We start from the raw sequence: 18,410 nt of genomic DNA on the forward strand, positions 1-18,410 counted from the left end.
ACACAGATATCATGGTCTGTATTTTGATTTGACTGTACTAAATGGTAGGAATTTACAGGCCTTGGGATGAATTTTGCAGGGTACTTAGTTATTTCATTTCAAGAGCCTCAACTTGCTGATCTGATCTAATTTTCATATATCTAGCATTCTTAACAATTTTTTCTTTTGCAAAATAATAGCTATGTCTAACAAGTGCTCAACCAAATTTGCTTCAAATTTAATCAAAGAATAAGCAATTTTTTAACGAGAATGATCCCAGGAATGATTAAGTTAACATATGATGAGCGTTTAAAGCCATTGGACCTGCACTTATTGGAGTTTAGAAGAATGAGTGGAGGACCTCATTAAAACTTGTCAAATGGTGAAAGGCCTGGATAGTGTGAATGTGGGGAGGATGTTCCACTACTAGGAGAGTCAAGGACCAGAGGCCACGGCCACAGAATAAAACTGCGTACGTTTAGAAAGGAAATGAGGAGGAATTTCTTTAGTCAGAGGTTGGTGAATCTGTGCAATGCATTGCCACAGGCAGCTGAGGAGGCCAAGTCAATGTATATTTTTGAAGAAGAGATTGACAGATTCTTGATCAGTAAGGGTTATGGGGAGAAGGCAGGAGAATGGGGTTTAGAGGGAAAGATAGATCAGCCATAATTGAATGGCAGAATAGGCTTGATGGGCCGAGTGGCCTAATTATGCTCCTAGAACTTATGAACTTGGCAAGCACAGACATTCAGAATAATGCAACAAACAGTTGCCTTTCAGTCAATTATCATTTTATGCAACAGTAAAACTATTTTCCCTCGAGTCTGGATTGGTGAAATTGTTTTTTTTCTGTTTGTGAAGTCCTCCACATATTTGTTAAGTGGATAGAAACCATACATTTTTGGACATTTTATACAAATTAGAACTAACCTATTGCATCTTATTGAAGCTACGAGTATAATTGCATTCAGAAAAATAGGGCTGTGCAGCACCAGCAGACTCTTCGGGGAGCTCAGTGGGAAATCTACCTAGTAGAACAGTGCAGGTCTTGCTGAAACGAACTCTGAGGCATAGATGCAGGTGGACATCAATTATTGTGACAGAGAAAGATCTGCCCAATTAAGGTTTTTTTTTGCCCCATTCACTAATGTTGACACAGTAATGTTAGTAAAAAAGGAATAATATGTCCTGACAGATTTGTGTTGTCATTAATTCACTTGGAGGAACTTTGATTCTTTAAGGTATTATGCACATTGCCTCAGGGGTAGGATTTATTAGCACTCCCTAATTGAGTAACTTTCTAGGCCAAGTCAGGGTCAACCACATTACCATGGTCCTAGAATGACAAGCTAGGCATTGTAGTAGATTTCCTTCTCTGCATCTTTGACGCACTTGAGGGATAATCTGCTGGTTTTGTGGTTGTTGTTTCTTTGTCATATTAAATTAGATAACTGAATTTAAATGCTCCATCTTCTACTGTAGAATTTGTGAATATAAGCCTCTGGATTACTCATCCAGTGAAAAGTAGAAAGATGGTCACACAATTAATAGCAAAGCAATCTTAGAAAAAAAAGATCTTTAAATTGCTAGGCTGCAAAATTATGTTATCCACTCCTCTCCTTGAGATTGATGCAGCTGAAAGTGTATTGGCAGTGTATCTGCCATTCCATTACTTAACTCATTTAAAAATGCACAATAATCTCCTAATTGTAGCAATTGTAGGAAATGCAATAAAAGGCACGCAGGTCAGTGTATGTGACTTGATGTAATTCTGTATAAACTATCAGAAATTATGTTCAAAAATAGCTTTGACATTTCATCAGCTTTGAACCATTTAAGCCTAACCAGCTTCTACCATGTTTAATTTAACATTCGAAATTCTCTGTCTGTAGTGATGGTGTTGCAGAACTGGATTGCTTTGGGAGCATACAGGATAAAATTACAATATGTGCAACAAATGATTCTTATCTGATCACTCGAGAACGCATGACTCAAGCAGAGGAGGAAACCCGTAGTCGAAGTACCAAAGTTATTAAACCTGGTGGGAGATATGTAGGTAAGAGTAAATTTAACTTTTTCATTTGACAGAACTTTTCAAGATAATGTAGGAACACCATAGGCCCCTTGAGCCTGTTCTACCATTGAATGTGATCATGAAAGTTCTGTGACTTATCTGTATTGTACTTGCCTTTTTTCTTGTGTATCTTAATAAATTCAAAAATAAAATTATCACTCAGAATTAAACAAAATTGACTTGATTTTAGCTGAAACTGATGGCCAAATGGTGCTATTTCCCAATATCATTCCTGAGAATATCTGGGTTATGTTCGCTAACTTTGTGCCATTGACAGATTTGGGTGTGTAACTTTCCACCTTGTCTGGTTGCAGATACAGCATGGAAACGGGCCCTTTAGCTGATCGAGTCCTGCCAACCAACAATCACCCGTACATTAGTCCTATCCTACACATTAGGAAGAATAGAATCATGTAGGATATATTGAACTACAAAGGTCCGCTCAGTACAGCCAGACCATGCCTGTCTTTCCGCAGCTAAATCAAACAGCATTGGCCACTATTCCCTTCACTCTTTTGTGTTTGCCCAGCCACCCCTTAAATATATCTAATCTACATGAATCAATCATTCCCTTTGCCAGTGAGTTCCAGTTCTCATAATTCTTTAGGAAATTCCTTTTTATTTGTTTGATTGAAAGATACAACGTGAAAACAGGCCCTTTGGCCCACCGTCCACACCAACCTGTTCACACTAGTTCTCTGTTATCCAAATTTTGCGTCCACTCCAGGGGCAATTTACAGAAGTCAATTAACCTACAAACCTGCATGTCTTTGGAATGTGGGAGGAAACTGGAGCACCCTGAGAAAACCCGCGTGGTCACAGGTCGAATGTGCAAACTGCACACAGACAGCACCCGTAGTCAGCTTTGAACCTGGGTTTCTGGCGCTGTAAGGCAGCAACTCTACCACTGCGCCACTGTGCCACCATTTATAAAAGAAGACTTGCTGGGTGTCACTAATCATGTCCTATCAATGAAGTGTAGGAAAACAACTGCAGATGCTGATACAAATCGAAGGTATCACAAAATGTTGGAGTAATTCAGCAGGTCAGGCAGCATCTTGGAGAGAAGGAATGGGTGACATTTCGGATCGAGACCTTTCTTCAGACTGATGTGGTATCACATCAGTCTGAAGAAGGGTCTCGACCCAAAACGCCACCCATTCCTTCTCTCCAAGATACTGCCTGACCTGCTGAGTTACTCCAGCATTTTGTGATACATCCTATCAATGAATGTGCCTGCCAAGTTTCTTACCGGTTCCATTATTTAACTTCAAATCCATGAGCTTTGTTCCTTAACTGCCATGGATGTTCCTCTGTCCATAACTTTACATTCCACTTTCAAGAAATGTAATTAGGTCCTTTGGGACTACCCTGTCCATCACAAATCCCTGGTGGTTGACTGTCATCTGGAAATTTCTATTTAAGAATTGTATCTAATTATAGATTTTCATAACTGCCATATGTGCCAGTCAGATTATGAGTAGGATCAATTTTCAAGGTGTCAGTTTTCAAAGTGCCCATGTTGCTCCTGACCATCTTTTCTTAATATTGTTGTGTATAAGATCTCATGTCTATTTTGGTCTTCAAAGATATTGGAAGGCTTGTTACTAATATTGACACTTGGAATATAGTGGTTAGCTTGGAGTTATGCAGAAAATGATTTAAGTAAGGTTGAATCATTTCCCTCTGAAAATGTCTTACTTCAGTCTGAAACCAGCGGTGTTCAATATGTTAGTGTAAATGTCTTGATGAAAAATGAATGACTTGGAAATGGGTAGGCAAGGTAAAATAATATCTTGGTAACCCAGACAAATGGGAAAACAGTAGATGAAATTGAATACAGAGGAATGTGAAGTGATGCATTTTCTCATAAGGCAATGATTGACTAATTTTTTTAAAACAGGACTTGGTATGTGCATGAATCTTTGAAAAGAGCAAAACATGTTGAATGACATGGAAGGAACTGCAGATGCTGGTTTAAACCGAAGATAGACACAAAAACCTGGAGTAACTCAGCGGGTCAGATAGCATCTCTGGAGAAAATTAATAGGTGACGTTTTAGGTTGAGACTTTTTAGGTTGAGACTCTTACTTGAAGTTAGAGAAATCAATATTCATACCACTGGGTTGTAAGCTGCCCAAGCAAAATATGAGATGCTGTTTCAAATATATCTCTCGTTTCCTTTTCCTGTGACTTTCAGTATGAAGAAGGGTCTCGACCTGAATCGTCACCCATTCCTTCTCTCCAGAGATGCTGCCTGTGATGCTCCAGCATTTTGTCTATGTTCGGTTTAAACGAGCATCAGCAGTTCCTTCCTGCACATTTTGTCAACACCTACCTTGTCAGGTGGGGCCCATCACAAAAGTACAGCTCCTTCCTCTCCCTATACCAATGTTGAGTGTTCTGTGAAATTGAACTTTTTTCCCATACAATGCTTTCAAATCAGTGCCCTTAATTCTCTGTCAATTTGTTAACTCATCTCAAAGTTCCTGAGATTCAGTTATTTTGTTCATCGCCGTTGGCACCCTCATGAGTTGTATTTGTCGCAATATGGGCAGTAGCAACGTGATTACTTGATCTGTGCTCTTTCTCCTGTGCTCATTTTATCTTGGCAACATAACATTGGGGTTTTTTCCTATTTGCAAAATTCAATATATGTTTACAATGTTGTGCTTCAAGTTTATTTCTGTATGTTATTGCTCTCCAATAGATAAGGAATCTCCTAGATTTTTACATTTATGAAAATTAAAATCTTATGAACCCTTTCAAAAGAGGCAAAACAGTTCTTAAAATGATATAACTATTAAATTAATTGCTCAAAGCTTGGCCATTTAACAATATATTTGCTTGAAGCTCATGGGGAAATACTCTTCCATTTAAACCAAGTGTTTCAGAATTCTAAATACAAATGTGGCACATTTATTTCAAATTCCCTCACCCGCTCTGAACTGAGTGTGGAGTCAAGGTCAGTTTATTGTCACATGTACCAGTTAAGGTACAGTGAAATTTGAGTTACCACACAGCCATACCAAGTGAAAAGCAACAAGACACACAACCACCTAAAATTCCACATTCCACACTGTAATTCCACCCTCCCTTTCACCCCTCCCCATCCGCTTCACCCCTCCCTCCCCTCCCCATCCCCTCTCCCCCTCCAACTGCCCCCAAGCCTCCCTCCGCCCCCAGCCCCCTATCTCCCCCCCAATAATGGCTGACTTTTTTCATTTATTATGTTAGTTTAATTTACTCTTGACTGCACTTTGAACTCCAAAACGGCATACTGGTTTAAACTGGTGCACATATTGATGTGATTTACTTGTTTCTGATCTTAAACTCCCCACACACACACAAATAATCCCATGGTGTGGAGTTCACCTTTTTTTCACACCTGCTGCTACTGAGTCAGCCTTTAGTCACAGGGAGAGCATGTTAGCAGATGTGGCTGTGGTCACAGGGAGGTGAATCTGTGGAATTCTTTGCCACAGATGGTAGTGGAGGCCGTCAATGGAAGTTTTTAAGGCAGAGATAATTAGATTGTTGACTAGTGCAGCTGTCAGGAGTTATAGGGAGAAGGTAGGAAAATGCAGTTAGGAGGGAGAGAGAGTCATGATTGAATGGCATAGACTAGATGGGCCAAATGGCCCAATTCTGCTCCTATCACCTACGATCTTATGACTGAGCATTAGGTCAAAAGCTAGCAGTGTCATCATTAATCTGACCAATTATATTAGAGTTGACATTGCATCCCAAGAACTGGTGCTGTTGGAACTTGTTGAAGCAATCAAGTTTTTATGGATTTCATCCCAATGTTGAAAATTCAGATGGCAAAAAAAACCTTGTGAAAAGACATCGAGCAAATACAGTTTTATTTTGAATTCTGTTGGGTGGGCATATCGGCAGATAATGATGGTCAAGTTTTCTTGATATTGCAATACAGATGACCATCAGTTTTAGTATGAATCAGTATGTTTCAGCAAAGTATTCGACAAGGTTCCAGATGGTAGGCTGCTCTCGAAGCTTAGATCGTATGGGATCCAAGGAGAGATGGCTGAATGGATAAAAAATTGGCTTCCTGCAAGGAAGCAAAGGATGATGGGGGAAGGTTGCTTCTTGGACTAGAGGCCTGTGACTAGTAGTGTGCTTCTGGGTTCGGTGCTGGGCCTGTTACTGTTTGTCATCTATATCAATGATTTGGATGAGAATGTTCATGGCAAGATTAGCAAGTTTGCAGATGATACAAAAGTGGGTGATTTTGCAGATAGTGAGAACGATTGTGAAAAATTGCACCAGGTTCTTGATCAGTTGGCCAGGTGGGCTGAGGAATGGTTGATGGAATTTAGTACAGAAAAATGTGAGCTGTGCATTTTGGAAAGTTTAACATGGGCAGGACCTACACGGTGAATGGTAGGCCTCTGAGGAGTGTTGTGGAGCAGAGGGATTTGGGAGTGCAGATGCATGGTTCCTTGAAGGTGGAGTTGCAGATAGATAGGGTGGTTCAAAACGGCTTTTGGCACATTGGCCTCCATCAGAGTATTAAGCATAGAAGTTGGGAGGTCATGTTGTAGTTATATAAGACATTGGTGAGGCTACATTTAGAGTATTGTGTTCAGTTCTGGGCACCATGTTATATGAAAGATGTTGTTAAGCTGGAAAGGTGTGCAGAGAAGATTTATGAGGATATTGCCAGGACTTGAGGGTCTGAGCTAAAGGGAGAGGTTGATTAGGCTGGGACTCTATTCCTTAGAGCGCAGGAGAATGAGGGGTGATCTTATGGAGGTCTATAAAATCATGAGAGGAATAGATCGGGTAGATGCACAGTCTCTTTCTCAGAGTAGGGGAACCGAAGACCAGAGGACAAAGGTTTATGGTGAAGGGGAAAAGATTTAATAGAAATCTGAGGGGTAACTTTTTCACACAAAGGGTGGTGGTTATATGAAACGAGCTGCCAAAGGAGGTAGTTGAGGCAGGGACTATCCCAACATTTAAGAAATCGTTGGACAGGTACATGGAAAGGTCAGGTTTGGAGGTATATGGGTTAAACGCAGGCAGGTGGGACTAGTGTATCTGGGACATGTTGGCCGGTGTGGGCAAGTTGGGCCGAAGGGCCTATTTCCATGCTGTATGACTCTCTGAATCTCTAAACCAAATATTTGTCAAAAGTAAAATTCGCTCAAGCACCATAAACTGAGAAATTACCAGAGGTTTAAAGTTTGTAGATTTCTTTTTTATAGTGATTGTATATTTAAGTAAATGCGGCTGTACAAATCAAAGTACTAATTGTGTGAAGATTGCATCGACCTGTAAAATGTGCATCAGTTTCACATTTGTTACCATGCGCATACTTTTTGTAAGAGCTGCACACAATATTGAAAGTAGGCTTTGTTAAAAGAATTAAATATTGTAAATTGTATAAATTTAGAAAACAGTATTTTTTTATCTTGATCTGATGACCATTGGCAAACTGGGTGTTAAATTCTGGTTGTATTCTGAATCACTCAATTTATAGATTTTGTTTTTGTCAGTTATTGATCCTTTCCCAATGACATTCATGTGGATTGGAACAGATTTAGCATTATTGTTTGAGGCAATTAAATGTTTTTGATGGGGGTTGGGGGGGAGGGGGGGGTGTGGGATAAAGTAAGATGATGGAAAAACCTGGAAGTGAGTGAACTATTTACTTATGACTTGTTCAGAAATATTAATCAACTCCTTAACAATTTTGTTTTTGGTGTGGTTTCAGTTTGTTATAAATAATATCAGTGAAACTTGGTCATTTATTCTGCTGGGTTAAAATTAATTATTTAACTATGCTGTGGTTAGTTGTGGAAACAAGGGCGAGGAGGCTGAGGTGAGGAGGTTACGCTTGTTTTTGCGCCTGAATTGTTTTTGACTTCACTAAAGTAATGGCGGACAAGTTGGTGCAGTGTGTTTCCTGCAGGATGTGGGAAGGTAGGGACACCGCTGGAGCTTCTGGGAGCTACACCTGCAAGAACTGTGTCCAGGTGCGGCTCCTGAATGGACGTGTGGCAGAGTTGGAAAGGCAGCTGGAAGACCTCAGGGCCATCCGGGAATACGAGAGTTTCCTGGACAGGACCTACTGCGAGGCTGTCACGCCAAGGGTCCAGGTCGAGCGAAGGTGGGAGACCGTTTCAGGGGGGAGCAAACGTGGACTACTGGAGACCCCGGTGGCTGTGCCTATTGCAAACAGGTACACCCTCTTAGGAACTGTTGGGGCAGAAGACGCTTCCAGTCCGAGCATCGGACGTGTTGGCAGATCTAACCCAGGCAAGGAAACTCGACCGGGAGACCGAAGTCAGGAAGTGCCATAGTAGTGGGTGACTCCATTGTCCGAGGTACGGACAGTAGATTCTGTGGCGGCAGGCGGGACTCGAGGATGGTCTGTTGCCTCCCTGGTGCCAGGATTCAAGACATCACGGGGCGGCTTCAGAACATCCTAGCGAGGGAAGGCGATCAACCGGAAGTAGTTGTGCATGTGGGCACGAACGACGTCGGGAGGAAGAGGAAGGAGATACTGCAACGTGAGTTTAGAGAGTTAGGAAGAAGACTGAGAAGTATGACGTCGAAGGTGGTTGTCTCTGGACTGCTACCTGTATCTCGTGCTAGTGAGGGCAGGAATAGAGAGATCGGGGATATGAATGTATGACTGAGGGGCTGGTGCAGGGAGCAGGGATTTAGATTTATAGACCACTGGGATCTCTTCTGGGGTAGGGGTGACCTGTACAAAAGGGATGGGTTACACCTTAACAGCAGGGGGACCAACATTCTGGCAGGTAGGTTTGCTAGTGCTACAAGTGTGGCTTTAAACTAAGTAGTGGGGGGAGGGGTTGACAAACTGGGAATATGGAGATGGAATTAAAGGGGAAGCAAATACAGGAGAAATTGCAAAGGACTCTCGAATGAATGGGGAGGGAAGTTCTAGAAGGGATAAGAGAGTAAGGTCAGGGCCAATTGTGACCGGTGTGAGAGGGGAGGTGAATACGGAAATTAAAGTGTTGTATTTAAATGCGCGAAGTATAAGAAATAAAGTGGATGAGCTTGAGGCTCAGTTAGACATTGGCAATTATGATGTTGTGGGAATCACTGGGACATGGCTACAAGACGACCAGGGTTGGGAGCTGAATATTCAGGAGTACATAACATATAGAAAAGACGTAAATTAGAAGATGATTCTACAATTCATAAAATTAGATCAGAAAATGGAGATTTGCTTAAACTACCTAAGGATATTAATCAGAGATTTTTGCAATTTTATCAGTCATTATATTCACCAAAATCACAGATACTTCTGCGCAGATGCAAAAGTTTTTGCAGGAATGTAACCTTCCTGGTTTGAATGTGAGTGATAGAAATTTACTGGGCGCAGAAATAACTATGAAAGACGTTGAAGAGACTATTAAATCCATGAAAAATGGGAAGACTCCTGGCCCTGATGGCTTAAATAATGAATTTTATAAAAAATTCAGTGGTTTGATCTCTCCACGTTTGCAAACTGTATATAGTCACGCCTTTAAACAACAGAGATTGCCACAAACTGACTGAATCAACAATAATCCTCATTCCTAAAAAAGATAAGGATTCTGAAGACCCTGGTTCGTATAGGGCGATAGCTCCTTTAAATACTGATCAGAAGATATTAGTGAAAATCTTAGCTCAGAGATTAAGTCTAGTTATAGACAAATTGATACACCCCGATCAATCAGGCTTTATAGCCAAACGATATTCATTTTTCAACTTGAGACGCTTGTTTAATATAATTTATTCAAATAGACTATTAAATGAAGATTTAGCAATCATCTCGCTAGATGCTGAAAAAGCATTTGATCAAGTAGAATGGCCCTATCTTTTCTCAGTGATGGAAAAATTTCAACTAGGTGAAAATTTTTGTGCATGGGTGAAACTTTTATATACATCCCCAACAGCTAGAATATTAACTAATCAAATGCTGTCATCTAAATTTCATTTAGCTAGGGGTTGTAGACAAGGATGTCCACTATCACCACTTTTATTTGCCCTTATTATAGAACCACTTGCTGAGAGTATTAGATCAAATTCAGATATTTATGGCTACAACACTAAACATACAACCAATAAAATTTCTTTATATGCGGATGATGTATTAATATATATTACAAAGCCAGAAATTAGCATTCCGAATTTATTAAATCTCATAACTCAATTTGGTTCATTTTCAGGTTATAGAATTAACTGGTATAAAAGTGAAATTATGCCAATAATGGAGCATAATCCGGCCATACTTCAACAATTTCCTTTTAAAATTGCCTATGAAAAGTTTAAATATCTTGGAATTTACGTGACTAGGAAATATACTTCTTTATTTAAATCAAATTTTCCTCCTTTACTTGCTAAATTACACAGAAATATCCAATTTTGGAAAACACTTCCTATATCATTAGTTGGTCGTAGTAATGCTATAAAGATGATCTTTCTTCCACAGCTATTATACTTATTTCAAGCAATTCCGATCTACCTTCCAAAAAAGTTTTTTTTAAAAATTGATTCAATTGTTACTAATTTTATTTGGGACTACAAGACTCATAGAATAAATAAAAGACACTTATGTAAGTCTAAAATTAATGGAGGAATTGCTTTACCTAACTTTTTATTTTATTATTGGGCGGTTAATATTAAAAATATAACCTGCTGGTTGGATGATTCTGATCAACAATCGGATTGGTTAAAGATGGAGAAAGAGGATTGTTTACCATTCGATATTGGTGCGATCCTCTTAGCTCCAATAAATTTAAATAAAAATACATATGGAGGTAATCCCATTATACATAGTGTTATCCGTACCTGGAAACAATTAAAGCTTACGTTAAAATTGAATAAATTATCTGTTTTCCTTCCTATTGCGAATAATCCTTCTTTTAAACCGTCTGTCTTAGATAGAGGCTTTGCTCAATGGAAAAGTTATGGAATCAAAAGGGTGGGAGATCTTTATCATAAGGGAACTTTTCTTTCGTTTCAGGAGTTACAGCAGAAGTACGGATTACATGTTAATAATTATTTTAGATATTTACAACTTAGAGATTATGTAAAATCACACATGCAAGAATATAAGTTTAGAGGTCCAGAAACACTTGATGTATGCCTGAATCGACATTATAACTCAAATAAATTAATATCTTTTATTTACAATATTCTCCTTGACATTGACATTCCGTCATCAGAATCTTATAGACGAGCATGGGAGGACGAATTGAATCAATTTATAATGCAAGATATATGGGATGAAAGTTTACAACATATACATCAATGTTCATTGAATACTAGACATTCCTTAATACAATTTAAAATAATACATAGATTACATTATTCGAAGACGAAATTAAATAGGATTTTTCCTAGTATCTCTCCTATGTGTGATAAATGTCAATTTCAAGAAGCTAATTTAACTCATATTTTCGTAACTTGTATAAAAATGCAAAACTTCTGGTTGGAGATTTTTAAAATAGTTTCTAAAGTTATTAATAAAAAATTAGATATGGACCCAAAATTAATTATATTAGGATTATCAGAACATACTACAAATTTTACAGTAAGTCAGGTACATTTTCTTGATTACAGTCTAATAACTGCGAAAAAACTAATACTTAAATTTTGGAAAAAACCAATAACCCCCACAATTAAAATGTGGACTATGGAAATGACAGAGACCCTGCATTTGGAAAAAATAAGGTTTGCCTTAATCGACAAACCTGAGTTATTTTTAAAAATATGGTCTCCATTTATTGAATTTTTAGAAAAGTAAATGGGTTTGGCACAGGACTAAAATAAAAAAAATTTAAATAAAAAGTTGAAACTTGAGTTGGGGGTTGGATGTACAGCTGTGGTTTTTGTCTCCCGGATCTACTCCCGTTAATTTTTATTGTTAGATCCTTTTTTTTTTTTTTTTAACCCTCTTACTCTCTCTCCCCAAGTTTATAGTTTTATATTTTTATTTTTACTTTCTCTCTTCAAAAATTTAAAAATTGAAGCTATGTAAGAACTTTGTAACAAATGTGTTTTTTCTTATTTCGATTTGTACATATGCTTTTCAAAAATAAAATATTAAAAAAAAAAAAAAAAAGACAGACAGGTGGGCAGAGGGGGTGGGGTCACTCTGTTGGTGAGGAATGATATTCACTCCCTTGCAAGGGGTGACATAGAATCAGGAGATGTAGAATCAGTATGGATAGAAATGAGGAATTGTAAGGGTAAAAAGACCCTAATGGGAGTTATCTACAGGCCCCCAAACAGTAGCCTCGACATAGGGTGCAAGTTGAATGAGGAGCTAAAATTGGCATGTCGCAAATGTAATGCTACGGTGGTTATGGGAGATTTCAATATGCAGGTTGACTGGGAAAATCAGGTTGGTAATGGACCCCAGGAAAGAGAGTTTGTGGAGTGTCTCCGAGATGGATTCTTAGAACAGCTTGTACTGGAGCCTACTAGGGAGAAGGCAATTCTGGATTTAGTGTTGTGTAATGAACCTGATCTGATAAGGGGACTCGAGGTAAAAGAGCCATTAGGATGCAGTGATCACAATATGATAAGTTTTACTCTACAAATTGAGAGGGAGAAGGGAAAATCGGAAGTGTCAGTATTACAGTATAGCAAAGGGGATTACAGCGGCATGAGGCAGGAGCTGGCCAGAATTGACTGGAAGGAGGCCCTATCAGGGAAGACAGTGGAACAACAATGGCAGGTATTCCTGGGAATAATGCAGAAGTTGCAGGATCAATTTATCCCAAAGAGGAGGAAAGATTCCAAGGGGAGTAAGAGGCACCTGTGGCTGACAAGGGAAGTCAAGGACAGCATAAAAATAAAAGAGAAGTACAACAAAGCAAAGAAGAGTGGGAAGCCAGAGGATTGGGATTCTTTTAAAGAACAACAGAAGATGACTAAGAAGGCAATACAGGGAGAAAAGATGAGGTACGAGGGTAAACTAGCCAATAATATAAAGGAGGATAGTAAAAGCTTTTTTAGGTATGTAAAGAGGAAAAAAATAGTCAAGGCAAATGTGGGTCCCTTGAAGACAGAAGCGGGGGAATTTTTTATGGGGAACACGGAAATGGCAGACGAGTTGAACCAGTACTTTGGATCTGTCTTCACTAAGGAAGATACAAGCAATCTCCCAGATGTTCTAGTGGCCAGAGATCCTAGGGTGACCGAGGAACTGAAGGAAATCCACATTAGGCAGGAAATGGTGTTGGGTAGACTGATGGGACTGAAGGCTGATAAATCCCCAGGGCCTGATGGTCTGCATCCCAGAGTACTTAAGGAGGTGGCGCTAGAAATTGTGGACGCATTGGTGATCATTTTCTAATGTTCTACAGATTCAGGATCAGTTCCTGTGGATTGGAGGGTAGCTAATGTTGTCCCACTTTTTAAGAAAGGTGGGAGAGAGAAAACAGGAAATTATAGACAAGTTAGTCTGACATCAGTGGTGGGGAAGATGCTGGAGTCAATTATAAAAGACAAAATTGCGGAGCATTTGGATAATAGTAACAGGATTGTTCCAAGTCAGCATGGATTTACGAAGGGGAAATCATGCTTGACTAATCTTCTGGAATTCTTTGAGGATGTAACTAGGAAAATTGACAGGGGAGAGCCGGTGGATGTGGTGTATCTTAACTTTCAGAAAGCCTTTGACAAGGTTCCACATAGGAGATTAGTGAGCAAAATTAGAGCACATGGTATTGGAGGTAGGGTACTGACATGGATAGAGTGGGGATAAATGGTCCCTTTCAGAATGGCAGGCAGTAACTAGTGGGGTACCGCAAGGCTCGGTGCTGGGACCGCAGCTATTTACAATATACATTAATGACTTGGATGAAGGGATTAAAAGTACCATTAGCAAATTTGCAGATGATACAAAGCTGGGTGGTAGTGTGAACTGTGAGGAAGATGCTATGAGGTTGCAGGGTGACTTGGACAGGTTGTGTGAGTGGGCGGATGCATGGCAGATGCAGTTTAATGTGGATAAGTGTGAGGTTACCTCCTTTGGTGGTAAGAATATAAAGGCAGAGTATTATCTGAATGGTGTCAAGTTGAACAGGGGACGTACAACGAGATCTGGGTGTCCTAGTGCATCAGTCACTGAAAGGAAGCATGCAGGTACAGCAGGCAGTGAAGAAAGCCAATGGAATGTTGGCCTTCATAACAAGAGGAGTTGAGTATAGGAGCAAAGAGGTCCTTCTGCAGTTGTATAGGGCCCTAGTGAGACCGCACCTGGAGTACTATGTGCAGTTTTGGTCTCCAAATTTAAGGAAGGATATTCTTGCTATTGAGGGAGTGCAGCGTAGGTTCACTAGGTTAATTCCCAGAATGGCGGGACTGTCGTATGGTGCAAGACTGGAGTGACTAGGCTTGTATACACTGGAATTTAGAAGGATGAGAGGAGATCTTATCGAAACATATAAGATTATTAAGGGGTTGGACACGTTAGAGGCAGGAAACATGTTCCCAATGTTGGGGGAGTCCAGAACAAGGGGCCACAGTTTAAGAATAAGGGGTAGGCCATTTAGAACTGAGAGGAGGAAAAGCTTTTTCAGTCAGAGTTGTGAATCTGTGGAATTCTCTGCCTCAGAAGGAAGTGGAGGCCAATTCTCTGAATGCATTCAAGAGAGAGCTAGATAGAGCTCTTAAGGATAGCGGTGTCAGGGGGTATGGGGAGAAGGCAGGAACGGGGTACTGATTGAGAATGATCAGCCATGATCACATTGAATGGCGGTGCTGGCTTGAAGGGCCGAATGGCCTCCTCCTGCACCTATTGTCTATTGTCTAAAAGGTCCCTGCTTTAACAGTGTGAAAGAAAGCTGACCTGCAATTATATGCAACAGTTTTTGTTGTCGGAAAATAAAAATTCACTCCTTTGTTTGCTACCAGGCACTTTGAGGGTTTCCCCATTTTATTGGGGAATATATGTTCAGTCTCAATTTTTTTTTTTAAAGATGTTAAAAATACTCAGCAAATAAGATAAATCTGTGGATAACATGATATTATTTTAAATCAGTGGCCTCTCAGCAATGTGGAAACTTTTTCTTTTCCTGTGTTCCACTGTTACCCACCCACCATATTTTTCCAGTAGATTGTACTGGTGCCACTTCTTTCTAAAATGGACTTTTAAAAAAATTATTTGCCATTGGTAATATGTAATACAAAGGATTTTGAGGCTCCACTGTGACACAAGATTATGTTGAAGGAATTTGTGACGGGCTAACTAATATAGTTCCAGTGACCGTTGATATTAACCACCCTTGTCTTTTAAAGTCCTGGGATATTGACCTTTCCACGCATCCAACTATTTCTATGCTCCATCTGTTTTACCTAAGGGATAGTGACAAAAGTTGTACTGTTTTCTGGAACACTTGTCAAAGGCATCTGCACTATGCGGTGCTGTCCATGTGAAGGTATGTATCCAAGTTTTTTGATCAAGGAAAATCTGCAACATTGGGCATTTTTTGTTGAATTTATACCAGGAGTCTCATGTTTGCAAGGGGAGAATAATTTTGTCACTCATACCAAGAAAGGAATTCAAGTGTTGGATCCTAAAAATTTGTATTCATACAAACTTGATGATCCTCTGATGGATCTCATGTTCAGTTTATGCAGAAGGTATCTGACCCCATATGTCATTAAAATGTCATCTTTATTCTCAGCAGTCTTCAATGTGTCTTTAAAAAAAATTGTAAGAATGGCTCTTCAAATCGGGGTTGTATTTATTTTTATAAGATAAATTAGCATGTGTCAATTTATGCAGCTTATATAAAAGTTGGATTGGTACAATATGAGCAAAGAAATGCAAGAAGAGATGTCTATCGTGCAGTTGATGGCTTCATTATTAATTAGCGCCATATTTGCAGGGGCCCCACTAAGAATTTTAAGACCGAGAAATTATTTCTCTTACTAATTAGCATCTTCCATATTTCAAATTAATTGTATCTGATTGGCTGCATTGACTTCTCATCTTGAACTCGCAAAAGAGTCTCCCAATTTTTTGTTCATCCTCTGCATCTCCACGTTTGAATCCTTCGTGCAGCATTTCACTCAACAGATCAATAGCAAATTAATTACCAGCCATAGTAAAAAATTCAAATACACTTATTACCAAAGTTGTCTTTTGTGCACTCAGCTGTCTTAAGCTATTATCCATGCTGCTGTCTCCTCAAGTTAATTTTATTGTTTACTAGCTGGTTTCCAATCTTTTAAAACTTGCTGTTTGCTTGATTCTTTTTTTGTTTCACCTCCTATATGTGAGATCTGGGTCATTTTTCCCCATTGCAAATGGCACCTTTGTTTTCTCCAGAGCAGCTCAGAGTTCAGTTTTCAGCCAGCTCTTTTTTTTTTTACAAATGTCAATCAGAGTTGTGCTGTTCAGATAGTGTGAGGTTTTTTGTACATTTAACATGTGTGATAAAACTTAATTGGTGCTAATAAGCATGTACTGTATTTTGAAAAGTACAGTTGTACTGATTTAGAAGAATAGACCTTCATAACATTAATTACAATAAATATTTTTCAACATCTTGCGCAACTGTAACTTTGTAGCTTGGAAGATTGCATAGGAGAATATTCAATTGTTTATGATGTATGAAAAAGATTCTCAGTTCATTATATGCGTGGACACAGTTTCCAGGTTTGTTCACTTAATTACAAAGCTGTTTACAATGTCAACAAAAACACTGCTGAAATAGCTTTGACCAATGATTATTTTAAGTATACATTTACTTTGGAATGGAACAATTTTTTAAAAAGTTAACAAAATGATAGAATTTGAGTTTGTTGTGATTTAGTTTTCTTTTAATTTAGAAGTTGTTTTTGTACTATTTCTAGGTAAACGAGTGCAGATTCGTAAACCAGCACCAGGCATCCCAGATGCTGTACCTGAACGGAAACGGTCAACCCCTATTAATCCTGCAAGTACACTAAGGAAGTGCAATACAAACAGTGTTTCCCAACGGTCATATAGGGATAGGGCGATCCACTTATTGGTACTAAAACCTTTCAAGAAACCTGAGCTTCTGGCTCGATTACAGAAAGATGGTGTTAGTCAGAAAGACAAGAATTCTCTTGGACCAATTCTACAACAGGTCAGTAGTGACAGGTGCAGTTTTCATATATCACTCTTCAAATTAGTTATTCATAGAAGGAATAATTAAAATTATTGGTCAATTGACTAACCCATTATCTTCCATTTTGACAGCTTTTTTTTCTAAATGCGTATCTGATGCTGTGTATGTTAATTGTAAAAGTTTGAACCCTACCTGAATTTTCTAGCTCGTAAAGCTGGCTCAGTTAAAGCAATATTTTCACCGACAATATCTAAACATGTCTAAACTTGTACAATTTCAAATTTTGATTCATTTGGTAATTTGAGTAAAGTTTAACGACCAGTTCAAATCAAAAAGAAAAATGTGCAATAATTATGAGGAAAGGAATGGTGGCCAGTGCATCAGTATTATAAAAACTGTAACTTATTGATTGCAACTTAATGAATGTTGCAAGTTTTTATGCATTGAATTAATATAGAGTAAAGCAGATTATTCTCTTGTGCAATTAAGTAGTTTTCAACACTAACCAGAAAAGTAATTTGCTTTTATTTACATGTTTTGGACACTCGATATTGCATTTTGTGTTGTTAGAATAATTGCAATTTTTGGTGCCTTTCAATTAATAAGCACATGTGTTTTGTGAATCAGTGCAAAATATTTGCAGCATAAATTTCATCTTTGTGTCTGAATTATTCCATTTGAAATGTGCTACATCATTTCCAAGATAACTAACTTTAGCAGCACGGCAGGTTTAGCCCTACAACTTGCTTGGTTATTCTGTTAGATAATATCTGATCTTTGTGTGAACCCATTCACCTGCCTTAACTCCTTATCCTTTTAAGGCAGTTTTCAAGTAAAAATATAAATTCCAATTGACCAATGTTTCAGCAGTCAAAGCCAGTTTGGAGTTATAGATTTCCACTAGCTCTTTGGTAGAGGTGTTTCCTGATTCATTTCAGTACGGCATATCTCTAAAATTATTATTTTGGTGCAGGTCTTCCCTACCAAATGGATAGATTAAATACTATTCAACATCTTAATCATTTAAATACTTTGGATTACTTCAAGCTCAAACAGTATTTTTGGTTATATTTTTTCCAAGTGTATCAAATTTAAGTTCCTCTGCACTTTTAAATCTTGATCTTAGGTGTTGAATTCTGAATTTTAAATTATTCCCAGATTCCTTTTTCTTCTTGAATCATGGACCCCATCAGTTGGATGATCTTTGCAATTTTAGTTGGTTAATCTGAAAAAGCTATGCGGAATGAAATCTCTCCCGA

General features: G+C 38.7%; 1 protein-coding gene across 1 annotated transcript in view; it reads left to right on the plus strand.

Moving 5' to 3' along the window:
• The window catches only part of ell2 (elongation factor for RNA polymerase II 2), a 71,493-nt gene that overhangs the window by 23,000 nt on the left and 30,083 nt on the right, over window positions 1-18,410 (plus strand). The window contains exons 4-5 of the mRNA XM_078396472.1: window positions 1,872-2,035; window positions 16,913-17,169. Coding sequence (XP_078252598.1) covers window positions 1,872-2,035; window positions 16,913-17,169 — 421 coding nt within the window. The remainder of the gene's footprint in view (window positions 1-1,871; window positions 2,036-16,912; window positions 17,170-18,410) is intronic.

This window comes from Rhinoraja longicauda, chromosome 3 (assembly GCF_053455715.1).
Source record: "Rhinoraja longicauda isolate Sanriku21f chromosome 3, sRhiLon1.1, whole genome shotgun sequence".
Classification (NCBI taxonomy): Eukaryota; Metazoa; Chordata; class Chondrichthyes; order Rajiformes; family Arhynchobatidae; genus Rhinoraja; species Rhinoraja longicauda.